This window comes from Phyllobates terribilis, unplaced genomic scaffold (assembly GCF_046119375.1).
Source record: "Phyllobates terribilis strain yellow unplaced genomic scaffold, ASM4611937v1 Scaffold_9__5_contigs__length_417890890, whole genome shotgun sequence".
Taxonomy (NCBI): Eukaryota; Metazoa; Chordata; class Amphibia; order Anura; family Dendrobatidae; genus Phyllobates; species Phyllobates terribilis.
In genome coordinates this window covers 365,863,935-365,883,764 of record NW_027362769.1, presented here as the reverse complement: position 1 = coordinate 365,883,764, position 19,830 = coordinate 365,863,935, and the positions used below count along the sequence as shown (strand labels likewise).

Sequence of the window (19,830 nt, the reverse complement as noted above, 5' to 3'; positions counted from 1 at the left end):
ATTAATAAAGCCTTCAAAAATTTTGCCCACAACGGACGTCAGACTCACCGGCCGATAGTTTCCGGTGATACTTTTTGCTCCCTTTTTGAATATTGGCACTACATTCGCCTGTCGCCAATCAAGTGGTACAGACCCAGTCTCAACAGAGTCCTTAAATATAAGATATAATGGTCTGTCTATCACATTACTTAGTTCCCTTAGTACCCGTGGGTGTATGCCATCAGGTCCTGGTGATTTGTTTATTTTAATGTTACTGAGGCGTTTCTGTACCCCAGCTTGGGTTAGATTTGTCATACTTAGTGGAGGATTAAGCTTGTCACTTCTCATTTCGCCTGTTAGTTCTTTTTCCTTTGTGAAAGTTGACGAAAAAAATTTATTTAATAGATTAGCTTTATCCTCATCTTTCTCTATGATTTTGCCTTCATCACTTTTTATCGGTCCAATATTATTCGATTTAATCCTTTTACTATTTATATACGTAAAGAACAGTTTGGGATTTGATCTACTTTCCCTAGCAATACGTCTCTCTGTTTCCTCCTTTGCTATTTTTATTTGTTTTTTGCAGGTTCTCGTTTTTTCCTTGTAACACATTAGTGCCTCCTTACTGTTTTCCTGTTTTAATCTCTTGAATGCCTCTTTTTTGCTATTTAAAGCCCCTTTTACGTTCTTATTCAACCATATTGGTTTCCTCTTATTTCTGGCCCTTTTATTCCCATACGGTATATACCTCTCGCACTGAGTATTCAGAATCTTTTGAAGGTTTCCCATTTACTATTCGTATTTCCTTGATTAAGAACTTTGTCCCAGTCTATAAGTTGAAGGTTTTCTTTCAGCTGATCAAACTTCGCCCTCCTAAAGTTTAATGTTTTAGTTGTTCCCTTATTGATAACCCTACTGAAGGGCATTTTGAAATTGATAATATTATGATCGCTATTACCTAGGTGCCCCCCTATCTGTACCTCAGTTATTCTATCAGGCCTATTAGTCAATATTAAGTCCAACACTGCCTTCCCTCTCGTTGGTTCCTGCACTAGTTGGGAGAGATAATTATCCTTGATATTTGTCAAGAACCTTTTTCCTTTCTGCGATCTACAGGTTTCTGTTTCCCAGTCAATATCCGGGTAGTTGAAGTCCCCCATTACAATCACCTCATTATGTTTTGCTACTTTGTCTATTTGTCCTAATAGCAGTTTCTCATTCTCCTCTGTTATATTGGGTGGCTTATAGCAGACCCCCAGTAATATTTTATTATTATTTTTTGCCCCCTCTATCTCTACCCACATGGACTCGACCCCCTCTTCTCCCTCTCCTATATCTTCCCTTAGTCTGGGCTTTAGACGTGACTTTACATATAAGCAGACTCCTCCGCCCTTCCCCTGTTTCCGGTCCCTTCTAAATAAACTATAATCTGTTAAATTTACCGCCCAGTCGTAGCTATCGTCTAGCCAAGTCTCTGTTATACCTACGATGTCATACCTCTCCTCCGATATAAGCGCCCGCAGCTCATCCGCCTTATTGGTCAGGCTTCTTGCGTTGGTCAGCATGCAAGATAAAACTTTGGGGTTATTTAGCATCCTATTCTTCTCTAACGATCTAACTGTACTATCCCCACCCACCTCTCCACCCTCATTATATTCACTTCTCCCCTTCCCCCTTGCTTGCCTCACATCCCACCTATTTCCGTGGTTTCCCCCCCCATCTCTAGTTTAAAAACTCCTCCAACCTATTAGCCATCTTCTTCCCCAGCACCGCTGCACCCTCCCCATTGAGGTGCAGCCCGTCCCTACGGTAGAGCCTGTAGCCGACAGCGAAGTCGGCCCAGTTCTCCATGAACCCAAACCCTTCTGCCTTGCACCAACTCTTTAGCCACTTATTCACCTCCCTAACCTCCCGTTGGCGCTCCTGTGTGGCTCGCGGGATTGTTAGTATTTCTGAGAAAACTACCTTGGAGGTCCTTGCCCTAAGCTTCCTACCTAGATCCCTGAAATCATTTTTAAGGACCCTCCATCTACCGCTCACTTTGTCATTGGTGCCAATGTGGACCATGACCGCTGGGTCTTCGCCAGCCCCACCCAGTAACCTGTCAACCCGATCCACGATGTGCCGGACTCGAGCGCCAGGGAGGCAGCACACCGTTCGGCGATCCCGGTCTTTGTGACAGATTGCCCTGTCTGTCCCCCTAATAATAGAGTCACCCACTACCAGGACCTGTCTAGCCTGCCCTACACTTCCCCCCTCCCCCTCATTACTGGAGCATACACTCCCCCGGCGGTCAGAGGATCTGTCGTGCTCCAATAATGCCGGTTCTGAACCAGCCTTCCTATACTTCTTCCCTCTATCCCTTCTAACTGTTACCCAGCTCCCTGCCTGTTCAGCCTGCGCTTCCCCACTAAGCTCCACCCCCAGTGTTGACCCATTGAGTGTCTGCTCGGTGAGCAGCAAACTCCGTTCCATGTTGTCGATGCTCCTCAGTACCGCTATCTGAGCACTTAGATCCAGGATTTGGGCTTCCAAGTGCACGATATGCTCACATCTCTCGCAGCAGTATGGATCCCTGAGCGGTAGCTCAGGGAATGCATACATTGCGCAAGATGTACACTGCACGGCTCCGGCCAACATGGACGTCATTCTAAATATGGGGATACAGTCAGTATATATGTACAAGTACAAAACACAATTATTTATATATAGGTGTATGGACGGGGATCAATTAGGGATGTGCAAGTGTATCGATTAGATATCGGCGCGGGATCAGTTAAGTATGGACGGGGGATCAATTAAGTATCAATTAAGTATGGACGGGGGATCAGCTGAGTGGGTCAGGTGGATTAATTAAGTATGCACGGTGTGTCAATTAACTATGGACTGGGATCAATAAGTATGAACTGGGGAAATAATTAATTGTGGACTAGGGAATCAATCAATTAATTATGGACAGGGGGTTTAATTAAATAGGATTTGGGGTAAAGCAAATAAATAGGTATGGACGGTGGGTCAATTAACTAAGGACTGGGGATCAATAAGTATCAATAATATCAATAAATATGGACTGGGGAAATAATTAATTGTGGTCTGGGGAATCAATCAATTAATTATGGACAGGGGTTAATTAAATATGGTGGGGGATAAGGCAAATAGATAGGGACTGGGGATGAGTAAAAGTGGACAAGGGGAATCTATTAAATAGGACAAGGGGGATCAATCAATTATGGGCTGGGGGGGTCAATCATTTAAATGTGGTCAGGGGGATCACTTTAATATGGACGGGGGGTGGTCGGGGATCAATTAAATGAGGACGGGGGGGTCAATTTAATGTGGTCAGAGGGATCAGTTAAATATGGACAGGGGTGTTCAGGGGAATCAATTTAAATATGGACGGGGGGGTAATCAATTAAATATGGACTAGGGAATACAATACAATTACAATACAGATACAAATACAATACAGTACAGTACACACTTGGGTTCAGTAGGGCCGCTTATCGCGGCCTCCTGCCCCTCACTCACCTCCTCTAGGGACGCTGCACGCTATCACAGCGCGCTTGTCCCTCCGGTCGCCTCTTACCGGTCCTCCTGATCACCTCCTGGTCACCACCACCTGGCACCCTCCGCTGGCCGGCACTGCACGCTGCCACAGCGCTCTCTTGCGCTCGTCCCTCCGGTCGCCTCCTACTGGTCCTCCCGGTCCGCTCGGTCACCTCCGCCTGGCTCTCCTCCTGGGAAGAGGTTCCGACCGGGGTGTCCCTTCTTGAGGCGCTGCTCGACTTCCCGCCGGCTGACGAACACATCGTCCTGAACCCCCACCCCGCCTCACGATGAAAACGGACGACTTGGCCTTCGTACCGGGGACTGGGACGGGTGGCCTCCTCCTGACGCGCCCGAGATTTTGCAGCTTTGGTCCTGACCTCGAGGTGCTCGCAGCGCTGCTCCCGCCGACGCTGCTCCCATGCGAGCTGGAATATCTGGTCGCTGCACCACTGGATCCTCCTCCGCGCTTCAGCCCTGGTCTCCCGGGGGAAGCCCATTAGGTCGCCCCCCTAGTTTTCCCAGGCCCAATCCTCAGCCTCGGGCCAGGTTCCTGCCATGCAGGTAGCGGGGTTAGAACGGGTTGCTGCGAGTCCTCTGTAGACGCGGACAAGTCCGGGTTGGAGCCGGTAGTTTCCTCTGCAGCTTCAGGCACCTACGAATCAGGGTTTGGGCGGCATCGCAGGTCCTCACACATGGCTGCCGATTCCAGCTCTGGAGCCAACGCTTGCTCCCAGGTGACCTCGTGGGGAATCAGGTACTCCGACATGAGGTCCAAGATAGTCACGGTAGGCTCTGCAGCCAGGGCAGGGGTTGCACACTCACCCGCCGCTGGGCCGCTCTCGACCTCTGTCACCGAGTCGACTTGTCCTGGGACCTCTACTCCTTGACGGCGGTCCCGGATACGCAACAGCATCTCTTCCCGCCACGCAGCCGTCGCCGCCTCCTGGGCCTCTATCTGCCTTCTTAGGAGTTCCGGAGCTTCCTGCTGGAGAAATGTAATATCTCCCGGGGTCAATACGCTGCCGCCTTGCTCTCTGCCGGGTGAAGGGCCTGAACCGGGTTCAGTAGATGCGTGGTCTTGCTCCCCAGAGGCATCCATGTCTGCCTCCATTGACTGCCAAGCTCCAACTGCAATGGCCGAACCTTGTTGCTTTGCTTCTTCCTCCTCTCTCGGGGCGGTTCCTGGGCGGAATGCTGACAGGCCCGCCTTTGTTCAGCCCATCCAGTTTGATGGGCATTACCCCGCGGACAGTCTCTGATGGAAGGGGCAGTCCACCTTTTTGGCGCCAAGCGGGAGCCCAGCCCACGATGGGAGGTGTTCAAAGACAGTCTTTTCACAGCATTATGGCGTCTGTTCTTCTTGGGCGGGCGCCATTTTAAGTGTAAACAACAGTTCAAGGTGTAAGGCACACAGTACCCGATAGCAATGGGCACTTCTTCCTTTGCTGCGGGCACGCGATCCTGCCGACTACGCCAGGTTGTGACGCCTCTACTCAGAGAAACCCATGTTTTACCCTGGGTGATGGGGGACTCGGTGTCGGGCCCTGTGATGGAGAGATGGGATGCAGCCGTGGCCTAGGCCCGACCCGTGCTCAGGGCCGTCACATTAGAAAGAGATGCTGTTGGCTTGTCCGGGTTGAGTGGCTTATTTTAACGACTACGCCACCTGTGGTGCCTGGTGAAGGGTCACCAGCGCCGCTGCAGTCCGCTGAGGCCCGGTGTCATGGCGGCTAAAGTTCTCGCTGCTCCCCACAGGCGGAGCAAGGCCTCAGGGCAGGCAAACAGGAAAGAGAGGGGGTAGTAGTGCGGGGAGTACGGGCACCGCGTCGCATGGTATGGCGCGTAATGAACACTCCAGAGGCCATAGGGGTGAACTTCCAAGGCTTTACTCACTTAGAGATGTCAGCGGGAAGGCGACTCCCTGCTCCCCGCGGAGTCCTGCGGCCACCAGGGACGGGGGTCCGACTACCTCCGAGAAAGTCCAGTGTTCGGTAGCGACCCTACACCAGAGTGTTCCTGCACTATAAACTTCACCCTTTCCCGTCTGTGCGTGTGTAGATAGGCCGGGTCTCCCTCTGAGCTCCTCTCAGGACTAGGGCACGGATGGCAATTCCTCTCCATCCGATGCCCGGTGGGATCCTCAGGGCCTAACCGGGCTTTCCCGTCCAGGACATAGAGTACAAGGTCGGGTGTCGAGGGCCGGTACCCCTCTTGCAGCCGGAATCCCTCTGAATAGATCAGGTAGGCGATGACAGGTGGCGTGCTCCGCTCCGTCTGCATCCTCCCCGGGACCCATTTGCTGGGGAGCCACACTCTAAAGCTCCAAGGGCCTTCTTGATCCTGGTCCTTGGCCGGGTTGAGACATTCCTTGTCTACAACCTACCTCTCGTCCCAAGGCCAGGGTACGAGGGCTGTGTCCCTTACCGGCGCAGGCCCACATAGGATCTGCGCTCCCGGAGGGAGGTCACATTACACACAGTATTTTGACCGCACAGAGACAGCCGACAGACTAGCAAAGGCTAGACCAGGGGTCCTCAAACTACGGCCCGCGGGCCACATGCGGCCCGCGGAGGACTTTTATCCGGCCCGCCGGGCTATGGGTGGAGGAGAGGGGAGCGGTGTCAGCACCCGCCCTTCTCCCCCGCTTGCTCAGGGCCCCGGCAGGCGGATACTTACCTCTCCCTGTGCCTCTGCAGATCCGCTGTCTTCCTGCTCTGCGCTTTCTGTGACGTCTCAGGTCAGAGGATGCGGTGACGTCTTTACACCGCGCCCTCCCGAGTGCCGTCACAGGCAGCGCAGAGCGGGACGACGACGCCGCGACGCTGGAGTCCAGACCAGAGTAGGGCAGCGGCAGCGGCAGCAGGTGAGAAGTGAGGTGAGTATTGGATTTTTTTTTTTTTTTTAATGTATGGAGGCATAGGTCATTATATGGAGGAGTGACATCCTGCAAGGGGTATAATATGGGGAGGTGACATCCTGCATGGGGCATGATATGGGGGGTGACATCCTGCATGGGGCATTATATGGGGGGGTGACATGCTGCAAGGGGTATAATATGGGGGGGTAAACATCCTGCATGGGGCATGATATGGGGGGGTGACATGCTGCATGTGGCATTATATGGGGGGGGTGACAAGCTGCATGTGGCATTATATTGGGGGGGTGACATGCTGCATGGGGCATTATATGGGGGGTGACATGCTGCATGGGGCATTATATGTGGGGGGTGACATGCTGCATGGGGTATAATAAAGACAGGGGAGAGTTATCCTGCATGGGGCATTATATGGGGGGTGACATCCTGCATGGGGCATTATATGGGGGGTGACATCCTGCATGGGGCATAATATAGGGGGGGTGACATGCTGCATGGGGCATAATATGGGGGGGTGACATGCTGCATGGGGCATAATATGGGGGGTGACATGCTGCATGGGGCATTATATGGGGGGGTGACATGCTGCATGGGGCATTATATGGGGGGGGGGGCAGCCTGCATGGGGCATTATAAGGGGTGGAACAGCCTGCATATGGCATTATAAGGGGGAAACAGCCTGCCTATTTGGAACATTTACCTGCCCATTGAGGACCTATGCTGCCTATTGGGGACATTTACCTGCCTATTGGGGACCTATGCTGCCTATTGGGTACATTTACCTGCCTATTGGGGACCTATGCTGCCTATTGGGGACATTTACCTGCCTATGGGGGACATTTACCTGCCTATTGGGGATATTTACCTGCCTATTGAGGACCGATGCTGCCTATTGGGGACATTTACCTGCCTATTGAGGACCTATGCTGCCTATTGGGTACAGTTACCTACCTATTGAAATACCGGTTGATTTAACTTTACTTGTTCTTCATTTTAAATATTGTATTTGTTCCTGTATTGTTTTTTTTACTACAAAATAAGATATGTGCAGTGTGCATAGTAATTTGTTCATAGTTTTTTTTAAAAACTATATTCCGGCCCTCCAATGGTCTGAGGGACCGTGAACTGGCCCCCTGTTTAAAAAGTTTGAGGACCCCTGGGCTAGACAAAGGACCAGAGAAGAACAACAGACCAAGATCAAAGATGGCTTTCTATTAAATATGAAATTTAAGGTGTAACTAACTTGTAAGTCCTCCACCCACACCCACTAACTGGTTCCTACCACTTTGTGTTCCCCAGTCTCCCTGTAACCAGGGGAGCAACACCTAGTGCATACTAGCTCCCTCTGGTGGAGAAGTGTGGTGTTGGATGCAAGGCTGGGTCGCGACCATCACACCGGGCTTACCTCAGAGGAGGAACACTACACTCCATTAGAGAAGTGCAGCATTCCTGTGGCGGTCGAACCCTCAGGGGTGCCACACATGCATGGCATTGCATATTGTGGGGAATTGCATAGGGAAGTGATGTTGCATGTTGGGGACTTGCATATATAAGTGGGTGATGTTGAGGGTCTAGCAGAGGGAAGGGCGTGATGCATGCATGGCACTGCATATTGTGGGGAATTGCATAGGGAAGTGATGTTGCATGTTGGGGACTTGCATATGTAAGTGGGTGATGTTGAGGGTCTAGCACAGGGAAGGGGGTGATGCATGCATGTGTTGCATGTTGTGGGGGCTTTTACAGGGAATGAGTTATGGGCACACCATCTGTACTGTCAACGCTTTGAACGCAGTATACTTTATGCTGCGTCCAAAGCGCTGCACGCAGGTGAATCCGCATGTGTTCATTGAACCATGCGGATTCACCCCATCCTATACATTGCACTGATCTAATTTCTCTTGTGGAGACTAGCGACTCCGCAAGAGAAATTGACGGAAAGACGCGCCGCAAGTCCGTGTCCGCGGGTGATCCGCAGGTGCCTGGAGATGCATAGTGGGCATGGGATTTCTTCAAATCCCATCCACTTTGCTTGTATTATCGAATGCTGTGGTTTGCACGCAGCGCAAGTGTGCTGCATCCAATCAGCAGCGTTTACTGACCGTGTGCACATACCCTTTATGTTGCATGTTGGCGCCTTGCATATGTAAGGGGGTGTTGTTGCATTTCATTCCTCTTGCATGTAGAATTTGACTGATGCTGCATGTTGGGGGGCTTACACACTTAAGGGGTGCATCTGGAATCATAATATCTGTTAAAGGGGCCCACTGAGACTCTTTCGCCCGGGGCCCACAAAAACCTGGAGCCGGCCCTGGTGTGTATATACGATGAAGTGGGCGGATTAGCTTGATCCTGTGTTGGAGTTTGGGTTTCCTTTTTTATGTAATATTTTTTGAGAGCCAATTTTCTCATGAATTGTTTGATTCCAATAAAGGCCTGAAATTTGTTAAGGCCTATCGAGGGGGCAAACTTCAGGCCCTTATTAAGTAGGTTGATTTCATTGGGTTTTAGGTTGTGTTTACTTAGGTTAAAAATAGAATCACCTTTACTGTTTATCTCTTCTAATTGTTTCTTCTTTTTGGAGAATTGCCCTACTCTACAGCCCCTTTGGCGCCTTTTCTTTGGGCCAACTGAAAAAAATTTGAGTTGCTGGCCCTTTTACTAATTTGTGGGTGTTGAGAGTTCGATCTGGTTCTCAAGCCGTTGTCTTGGGAGGCGGTAGGATATTGATTATTATTGCTAGGGTATTCATTAATTTTTTTCCAGTGGGTCAAAGCGGTTTTGTGTGTTAATGGGCGTAAGTATTGGGGAGGTAGCTTCAGTGGAAGGTTGAGGGCTGGTTGTTGTGCCTCTATGGCCATCCAGTTGTGTTTGATGATAATAGTCTGGTGTTGGATGGGTGGAAAATCTGTCCTCTGATATTTGGGTGTCCGATGGTGGTGGACTGGCTATGGCCTCGTTCACAACTTCAAAAACTAATCCTTCCCGTATGCGATATTGTGTGTTAATGTCTGGGATAGCGTCACGTCCAAATTTCAATCTTTTCAAATTTCTATACCGAGCAATGATTTTTAACTTCTTGTAACCTACATATTTAAATAAAATTGGACATTTTTAACATCTTCAATGTTATTTCTTGCCACATACCCTATACACTAGCGCAAGTTGTTTTATATATTTTTTATACTAACATTACGTTAAATAACATCCGCCTGGAATATAATCATATACACCTCTTGTAGAAAAACGATGCCCCCTGGAATGTTTGGTGGCCAGTGTGAACATGGGCCTACACAGTGCATGCACATGCATTTATTTTCCACTTTTTCTCTTTAGGCTTCGGTTTCAGGATTTTTGCACTCTTTGCAAATAAAGGAGTGGTTTCCTTTTTCCTTGAGCTGGACATTACATTTGTATATTTCTCCATGGCTGGGTGTCCATTAGCCAGGTCTCAGGCCTTCTCATCCCTTATTAACATTACGTCACTTTACATACGTAAGGTTTTAATACTAGAGGTTAGGATTCCTTACCTTTCCATGGTTCCCAGGATGGCTTTAGCTCTGCTACATTGACATGACAGGCTGGATCGCAGCAGAACGCTGCCATCCAGTTTGCCATGCCGCAGACACTGAGAAGCTCCTCAGTGAAGCTCCTCAGTGTCTGGCTGTGACGGCATCCAGATGAGTCGAGTTCATGTCCCCCATTTTAATAGCTAGTAAAGGCTAGGTATTCAGCTGGGGGCTGATATTAGTAGCCTGGGAAGCTCCGTGGGAATTACCCCCTTCCCAGGCTTCAAACATCTGCCCCAGCCATCTGCTTAACCTCCGCTAGAGACTAAAATAACGGGGAACCCCACGCCAATTTTTTTTTTAATAAATCCTTTATTTTAACACTAAATGACAAGTACAGTAACCAACACTGTCACTGTACTTATTATATACTAGATGGTGGCCCGATTCTAACGCATCGGGTATTCTAGAATAGGTATGCGGCCGACCGGGCGCAATCAGCAGAGCGGTATTTAAATTTGGCGCCAAAATCGCTGATTGGTCGAGGCCGGCAACCGCGACCAATTAGCAAAGCGGTGTTAAAATTTGGCGCCTATATCGCAGATTTGTCACTGCCGGCGGTCGCGACTAATCAGCAGAGCGGGGTTTAAATTTGGCGCCAATATGCTGATTGGTCGCGGCCGGCGGTCGCGACCAATCAGCAGAGCGTTATTTAAATTTGTCGCCAATAATGGTGATTGGTCACGGCCGCGACTAATCAGCAGAGCAGTGTTTAAATTTGTCGCCAATAATGCTGGTTATTCGTGACCGGTAACCGCGACCAATGAGCAGAGCGGTGTTTAAATATGGCGCCAATATCGCTTAATGGTCACGGCCGGCCACCACGACCAATCAGCGAAGCGGTGTTTAAATTTGGCGCCAAAATCGCTGATTGGTCGCGCCCGGCGGTCGCGACCAATCAGCAGAGCGGGGTTTAAATTTTGCGCCAATACTGCTGATTGTTCGCGGCCGGTGACCGCGACCAATCAGCAGAGCGTTGTTTAAATTTGGCACCAAAATTGCTGATTGGTCGTGACCGTCGGCCGCGACCAATTAGCAGAGCGGGGTTTAAATTTGGCGCCAATACTGCTCATTGGTCGCGGCCGACGACCGCGACCAATCAGCAGAGCGGTGTTTTAAATTGGCACCAAAATCGCTGATTGGTCGCGGCCGGCCACCGCAACCAATCAGCAGAGCGTTGTTTAAATTTGGCGCTAATCTCGCTGATTGGTCGCGTCTGCCGTCCGCGACCAATAAGCAGAGCGTTGTTTAAATTTGGCGCCAATCTCGCTGATTGGTCGCGTCTGGTGTCAGCGACCAATCAGCAGAGCGTTGTTTAAATTTGGCGGCAATCTCGCTGATTGGCCGCGGCTGCCAGCCGCGACCAATCAGCAGAGCCTTGTTTAAATATGGCGCCAATCTCGCTGATTGGTCGCGGATGGCAGGCCACCGCGACCAATCAGCAGAGCGGAGTTTAAATGTGCCGCCCATCTCGCTGATTGGTCGCGGACGGCCACCGCGACCAATGAGCAGAGCGGCGTTTAAATTTGCCGGCCATCTCGCTGATTGGTCGCGGCCGGCCACCGCGACCAATCAGCAGAGCGGCGTTTAAATTTGCCGCCCATCTCTCTGATTGGTCGCGGTCGGCCACCGCGACCAATCAGCAGAGCGGCGTTTAAATTTGGCGCCAATACTGCTCATTGGTCGCGGCCGGCGACCGCGAACAATCAGCAGAGCGGTGTTTCAAATTGGCACCAAAATCGCTGATTGGTTGCGGCCGGCCACCGCAACCAATCAGCAGAGCGTTGTTTAAATTTGGCGCTAATCTCGCTGATTGGACGCGTCTGCCGTCCGCGACCAATAAGCAGAGCGTTGTATAAATTTGGCGCCAATCTCGCTGATTGGTCGCGTCTGGCGTCAGCGACCAATCAGCAGAGCGTTGTTTAAATTTGGCGCCAATCTCGCTGATTGGCCGCGGCTGGCAGCCGCGACCAATCAGCAGAGCGTTGTTTAAATTTGGCGCCAATCTCGCTGATTGGTCGCGGACGGCCGGCCACCGCGACCAATCAGCAGAGCGGCGTTTAAATGTGCCGCCCATATCGCTGATTGGTCGCGGTCACCGCGACCAATCAGCAGAGCGGCATTTAAATTTGCCGCCGATATCGCTGATTGGTCGCGGTGGCCGGCCGCGACCAATGAGCAGAGTGGCGTTTAAATTTGCCGCCCATCTCGCTGATTAATTGCAGCCGGCCACCGCTACCAATCAGCAGAGCGGCGTTTAAATTTGCCAGACATCTTGCTGATTGGTCGCGGCCGGCCACCGCGACCAATCAGCACAGCGGCGTTTAAATTTGCCGCCCATCTCGCTGATTGGTCGCGGTGGCCGGCCGCGATTAATCAGCACAGCGGCGTCTAAATTTGCCGCCCATCTCGCTGATTGGTCGCGGCCGGCCACCGCGACCAATCAGCAGAACGGCGTTTAAATTTGCCGCCCATCTCGCTCATTGGTCGTTGTGGCCGGCCGCGATTAATCAGCAGAGCGGCGTTTAAATTTCCCGGCCATCTCGCTGATTGGTCGCGGTGGCCGGCCGCGACCAATCAGCACAGCGGCGTTTAAATTTGCCGCCCATCTCGCTAATTGGTCACGGCCGGCCACCGCAACCAATCAGCACAGCGGTGTTTAAATTTGCCTCCCATCTCGCTGATTGGTCGCTGCAGCCACCGCGACCAATCAGCAGAGCGGCGTTTAAATTTGCCGCCCATCTCGCTGATTGGTCGCGGCCGGCCACCGCGACCAATCAGCAGTGGGGCGTTTAAATTTGCCGCCCATCTCGCTGATTGGTCGCGGTCGGCCGGCCACCGTGACCAATCAGCAGAGCGGTGTTTAAATTTGCCGCCCATCTCGCTCATTGGTCACTCCCGGCCACCGCGACCAATCAGCAGAGCGGCGTTTAAATTTGCCGCCCATCTCGCTCATTGGTCACTCCCGGCCACCGCGACCAATCAGCAGAGCGGCTTTTAAATTTGCCGCCCATCTCGCTGATTGGTCGCGTATGGCCACTGCGACCAATCAGCGTCGTATTAGTGTGAGCCCGGGAGCGGCGCTGCTTGTGCGGCTCCGTATTAGCGAGGACCGGGGAGCGCCGCTGCCTGTGAGGCTCCATCTGCTGCGAGAAGCCGGGAGATGAGCGACTGCTCGCAGCAGAAGCGTCCCGACCGGCGGCACCGCTCCCCGGTCCTCCGTTCACACTTGCTGTCGGGAGATCAACGGGCCAAGCCGCTGATCTTCCGACGTTAGCCGCATGGAGGTCAGCGGCGCCGGTCGGGGTAGTTGTGCTGCTAGCGCCGCTCATCTCCCCGCTGCATCGCCGCTGACCTCCGTCCGCCAGATGAGCCGCTAACGGCCGCCATCTTTTTTCAGAAATCCCGCGGCGCTGATTGCCCGCTGCCGGACCAATGAGCGACGCGGGATTTCCAGGACAGACAAACAGAAAGACAGACAGACAGATAGACAGACAGATGGGATAAGACAATTATATAGTAGATGTGACTCACATGTTTCTATCTGTCTAATCTATGTGTGATGCTCTATTCTTTCTGTTCTAAATTGTCGGGTAATGCCACATCTACCAAGGCTGTGACATTACAGTGAGTGGTAGACAATCCCTGTATGATTGGTGCTCTAAATAGCGCCAAACATGCAGTATTCGGCGAGCTCCCAGCATCTCGAGTACTGAGATGCTCGGCGAGTACCGAGCAGTGGCAAGCATGGTCGCTCATCACTAGTGTTCCCACATTCCACTGAGTCTGAGATCACCGAGGCTGATCAGCTGATCTTCAGCTTATGAACCCAAGTGACCTCACTCTTGCAGCTGCAATGTATACTGGCAGTAGTGATTACACCCCTGTCAGTGTACATTGCTGTCTTCTACAGCAGTGACATCAGTGATTGCTGAAGTCACTGCTGTAGATGTGACCCGGATCGCCGAGGGACAATCTGGATTGCGTCATGATAGCGGACATGTGAGGGATATGGTTGTTTTTTATTTTTAGTTATTTTACAAAAGATAGGGCTTCGGGGATTGAGCATATAATAAAAAAAAATATTAAAACAGCTTTCAGATGCCCCAGAAATTACATGAATGGGAATGCTGATGAAAATTGGGTGAATTGGATTAGCTTACACCTAGCTCTTTTGTTTGGTGATGACAAAATGTCAATCAGACCCTGTCATTACCAAGCCTAAATAAAGTAAAGTAAAGAGTTAAATAAACACACAGACACAGAGTAAACACTTTATTTGAAATACAACAGACACATTCTGTTAAGGGAATCTGCCACCCCCTGGGAGATATCAGACCTCTACTATGGGCATACAGGTTGTAGAAAAGAAAATCTATACATACCTGTATGGCTCATAGTAGAGGCTTGATTGCAGAGAAAAGTGTTTTCATCTACTCTATTTTCCACAGGCTTGGCATCCCCCGGATGCCAATAAATCCCCACCTAACTGTATATTGTTCCCCAAAATATCCGCCTATATGGTTAGTTACCTTATTACCCCACTGCCCTACACGTCACACGGCCCTGTGATGTGCTCTGTTCTACCTCACTTCTCGGGCATGAGCAAAGTGCCGCTCACATAAGGCGCGCTTTGCTTCATCCTGGCGCCGTCCCTCTCTGCACTGCGCCGCAGGGTTCCATTGCGCAGGCACCGGGAAGTGATAGTTACTGCATACGCAATAACAGTATAGGAGACCCACTCTTTAATAATGGGAACAACAAAGCATAGCCAGCTGATGGCTTATTCACTCTTTATATCCATGAAAGGAAACCGAAGCATCCCTGACCCCGGGTCTTGTATTACAGAAAGCGGAGACTGCTCAACTAAAATCTCCAGACTAATGTATGGGATGTAAACGACCAATGATCGCTGAACACAAGCTGCTTTCCCGATATAGGTCGGTCATAGAACCTTGTGTTATATGGAGACAAAGAACAGAAAAGCCATCAGCCGCTGAGCGGGAACTTCAAACTCATGAACAAAAAGTCACGTGACCTGTGTAGGCTGCGTCTTATTGGTGTTTCCACAAGTCTGCTTCACATTGGCGGCTTCAGATCCATCCAATGATAAGGTAGGAGGTCGGGGCAGCGGTGGATAAAAAGCGACTGAGGAGACAGAACCGGCATCACAAGAGAGTATATTTCTTTCTGTGCTTTCCACTTTTTGGAGAAGATTACAGCGATGTCTGGACGCGGCAAACAAGGAGGCAAAGTCCGTGCTAAGGCAAAGACCCGCTCATCCCGGGCAGGACTCCAGTTCCCAGTCGGCCGTGTGCACAGGCTTCTCCGCAAGGGTAATTATGCCGAGAGAGTCGGCGCCGGCGCTCCGGTCTATCTGGCCGCTGTGCTGGAGTATCTGACTGCTGAGATCCTGGAAAAGGGCTTTTATCCCGGGCAGGGAAGCACAAGGGGAGAGCGGAGCTCCACTCGGGATCAGCTAGAAGGAGGCGGGGCCTGTGCTCAGTGTCAGCCAATAGATGCTCAGGACGATGCAGCTCAGCAGCCAATCAGTGCGCAGTAAGCCTGTACATATAACAGCCGCCTCCAGCTCCGGCCTCAGTGTTTTGTTGTAGTTCCGCAGCACACGATGGCAGTGACCTCACCAGCCGCCGCTCCCCCTCCCGCGGAACCGGCCGCCAAATCCAAGAAGCAGCCGAAGAAATCCGCCGCCGGGGACGTCAAAAAAAGCAAGAAGCCCTCCGGTCCCAGCGTCTCCGATCTGATCGTGAAAGCCGTGTCCGCCTCTAAGGAGCGCAGTGGGGTGTCTCTGGCCGCCCTGAAGAAGGCTCTGTCTGCCGGAGGATACGATGTAGAGAAGAACAACAGCCGCCTGAAGCTGGCCGTCAAGTCTCTGGTCACCAAGGGCGCCCTCCTCCAGGTGAAGGGCAGCGGCGCCTCCGGGTCCTTCAAGCTGAACAAGAAGCAGCAGGAGACTAAGGACAAAGCGGCCAGGAAGAAGTCAGCAGCTGCGGCCAAGCCCAAGAAGCCTGCTGCAGCCAAGAAAGCCGCCAAGTCTCCTAAGAAGCCCAAGAAGGCTCCGACCGCGGCCAAGAAGAGCCCGAAAAAGGCCAAGAAGCCAGCAGCAGCAGCCAAGAAGGCGGCCAAGAGCCCCAAGAAGCCAAAGGCCGCTCCGAAGCCCAAGAAGGTGACGAAGAGTCCGGCTAAGAAAGCTGCTAAACCCAAAGCTGCCAAGAGTCCTGCTAAGAAGGCAGCTAAAGCCAAGAAGCCCGCAGCTAAGAAATAATCCAAAGCCGCCCTGTTATTACCCCACAAAGGCTCTTTTCAGATCCACCACCTTGTTCCCTGCAGAGCTGTATGATCAGTGCCATCATCTTGTCCCCTTCATAGCTGTATGATCAGTGCCACCACCTTGTACCCTGCAGAGCTGTATGATCAGTGCCATCATCTTGTCCCGGCAGAGCTATATTATCAATGCCACCACCTTGTACCCTGCAGAGCTGTATGATCAGTGCCCCCACCTTGTCCCCGGCAGAGCTGTATGATCAGTGCCCCCACCTTGTCCCCGGCAGAGCTGTATGATCAGTGCCACCACCTTGTCCCCTTCAGACTGTATGATCAGTGCCACCACCTTGTACCCTGCAGAGCTGTATGATCAGTGCCACCACCTTTTCCCTGGCAGAGCTGTGACCAGTGCCACCACCTTGTTCCTTGTAGAGCTGTGTGATCAGTGCCACCACCTTGTCCTCGGCTGAGCTGTATGATCAGTGCCACCACCTTGTCCCTGGCAGAGCTGTATGATCAGTGCCATCACCTTGTCCCCGGCAGAGCTGTATGATCAGTACCACCACCTTGTCCCCTGCAGAGCTGTATGATCAGCGCCACCACCTTGTCCCCTGCAGAGCTGTATGATCAGTGCCACCACCTTGTCCCCTGCAGAGCTGTATGATCAGTGCCACCACCTTGTCCCCGGCAGATCTGTATGATCAGTGCCCTTATATGCTGCCGCTTCTAGATTATAGTGTGTACAGGGAGCGGCTCCAGTGTTATAATGAATAAGCTTTTCCCCACATCTCCGCATAGAGCTGCGCTGTGTCCCGATCACACCAGTGCAGGTGACCGATCAGTGTAATCAATGGAGGGAAGGGGCCGATGTCCTACAGAAATCTACATCATCCTAATCAATCACCACTTGTAACCTGCGTCTTTATTAGTGAAAGGATTAGTGTGCGGTTATTACTTCGATGTGAGAATTGGAGAACCAGTGATTTGACTGATGATAGATTAGAGCCTGTACAGCTCCGTGTACTGGTGACATAGAACAGTGACGACTGCGGCTCTTGCTGTAGAAGCCGCATGTAGACATGGTGTGAACCTGTGCCAGTATCCGCAGCCAGAAAAGAGTGTGAACAGAGACCCTGCCCCTCTTTATGAGGGCGGGATTACTGGGTGTTGGGTTGATTTCGTGAATAATGTTTGGTCGCAGACATCGCACGTGTTTTTGCGGCTCATGTTAATTTATGAACTAGCCAATAGAATTGTAGGGGGCGTGTTCACATGACGCGCTAACAGGAGCAGAGGAGTATAAATATCCCGCTCTCTCCGCTCCTCTCATCACTTCTGTTCTCCTCTATACAGAGCTATGGCCAGAACTAAGCAGACCGCTCGTAAATCCACCGGAGGGAAAGCTCCCCGCAAGCAGCTGGCCACTAAGGCCGCCAGGAAAAGCGCTCCCGCCACTGGCGGAGTGAAGAAGCCTCACCGCTACCGGCCAGGGACAGTCGCTCTCCGTGAGATCCGCCGTTACCAGAAGTCCACCGAGCTGCTGATCCGTAAGCTTCCCTTCCAGCGCCTGGTGAGAGAAATCGCCCAGGATTTCAAGACCGATCTCCGCTTCCAGAGCTCGGCCGTCATGGCCCTGCAGGAGGCCAGCGAGGCTTATCTGGTGGGGCTGTTTGAGGACACAAATCTGTGCGCGATCCACGCTAAGAGGGTCACCATCATGCCCAAAGACATCCAGCTGGCCCGCCGGATCCGTGGGGAGAGAGCTTAGATCCGTCCTACACGTCTGACTATAACACAAAGGCTCTTTTCAGAGCCACCAAATCCTCCATAATAACGAGCTGATCCCTCACATCTGCTTCTCTACCCTGATTATTGAATGTCAGCTTTATATAATCTATTTGGAGTCTGGACTGTGTTGTGAAAAAATCTAGAAAGCATGCGCAGATTTCTTGGTGTATATGATGCGATCATTATAGGACGTCCATTATCCAGCGCTATCTCCTGTGAACACTCGCTGACTCCTATCAGCCGCACGGGTCTGATCCTGAAAACGCATCAGGATTAAGAGACTAATATCCTCTGCAGCTCTGTAGTAGGTTTATCTAGATAATATTAACCTACATTTTATAAAATCCCCACCTCCTTCTTTCAAAGTTCTCTGTAAACTGCAGTATCTCGTTTCTTTATATTCCCGGCACTCGGAATATTGCTGGTGTGATGGAGTCACAATTGTTAGAATCAGTTCTGCACTTTGTGTTTATAGAAAGCGGATACTGTTCCCTGGATCCTGGAAAACAAGATTCCTGTATGGAACCAAGAGACCATTGATCGCTCAACACAAGCAAATTTCCTGATTTCCGAGAGTCCTGAAACTACGTGATCCAGAAGGACAAAGAAGAGAAAAAGCCATCAGCCCCTGAGCGGGAACTTCCTATTCGGTAATTCTTAACATTAGCTCCTCCCCTTCCTCTGCTGATTGGCTGAACACAGGACGTTAGGGAGTTTGAATTTTCCGCTCCTTGTAGTTTCCGCAGCTTCTACATGTAATTGTGTTACTACTTCTGCTGTGAAGAGAAGTGTCCGGTCTATAGATAAACTCCACTGAGCACATTCATGTAGTCACCTTCCAGATCACAGTGTATTCTCCATTGGATATGGGACCACTGGAATGAGAATCAATCAGCTGCTCAGTGATTATGTTATTTATACGGTTCCTTTTTTATTTGACCAATCTGAGCTGTTGTCATTATCTTCTACAGGAATAATTCTGTTCCCAATTGATAACAGTACTGTCCTGCCATTATCGCTTGCAGGAAGAGACCCTCTGTAAGCCAAACTGAGGGGATTCCCGGCTTATGAGCTGGTGTCAGTATCGGAGCAGTGCTGCTGACCGCGGGATGATGAGGGGAGTAGTAAGGTGCGGAAATGACCCTTCCTGGACATTAGTGAATAGCATGTTACGAATATGCAGGTATGATGGAAGTGGGGGTTAATCACTGTCAGTGCCGTTATAGAGAAACTGCACAATGAGCAGGAAATTCAAACTCCCCAACAGTTCAGTGTTCAGCCAATCAGCAGAGGTAGGAGGAGCTAATGTTGATTCTGTAAGACCCGCCCTGGAAACGCGTCATCTCTGCAGTCTTCTCTCCGGTCCACCAGACGCTATATAAAAGAAGAGTCCGTGCGGTTTAGTCACAGTTTTCTGCTGACTATTTGGAAGATGTCTGGTCGCGGTAAAGGAGGGAAAGGTCTCGGGAAGGGCGGTGCCAAGCGGCACAGGAAGGTGCTCCGTGATAATATCCAGGGCATCACCAAGCCTGCCATCCGCCGTCTTGCTCGCAGAGGAGGCGTCAAGCGCATCTCCGGCCTCATCTATGAAGAGACTCGCGGTGTCCTGAAAGTCTTCCTGGAGAACGTGATCCGTGACGCCGTCACCTACACCGAGCACGCCAAGAGGAAGACCGTCACCGCTATGGACGTGGTGTACGCGCTCAAGCGCCAGGGCCGCACTCTCTACGGCTTCGGAGCTTAATTGTGTTCTCTGCTCCATCCTGACAACCCAAAGGCTCTTTTCAG

General features: G+C 51.2%; 3 protein-coding genes across 3 annotated transcripts; all 3 read left to right on the top strand.

Moving 5' to 3' along the window:
• The first annotated feature begins 15,598 nt into the window (after positions 1 to 15,598).
• Positions 15,599 to 16,255, top strand: LOC141161160 (histone H1.01-like). Its single transcript, XM_073645928.1, has one exon. The coding sequence runs from the start codon at positions 15,599 to 15,601 to the stop codon at positions 16,253 to 16,255; it is 657 nt and encodes a 218-aa protein (XP_073502029.1).
• Positions 16,256 to 17,611: 1,356 nt separating this feature from the next.
• Positions 17,612 to 18,022, top strand: LOC141161396 (histone H3). The gene has a single exon (XM_073646206.1). It carries the CDS (start codon positions 17,612 to 17,614, stop codon positions 18,020 to 18,022), a length of 411 nt encoding a protein of 136 aa, XP_073502307.1.
• A 1,452-nt stretch (positions 18,023 to 19,474) lies between these two features.
• Positions 19,475 to 19,786, top strand: LOC141161159 (histone H4-like). Its single transcript, XM_073645927.1, has one exon. The coding sequence runs from the start codon at positions 19,475 to 19,477 to the stop codon at positions 19,784 to 19,786; it is 312 nt and encodes a 103-aa protein (XP_073502028.1).
• Positions 19,787 to 19,830: the final 44 nt, after the last annotated feature.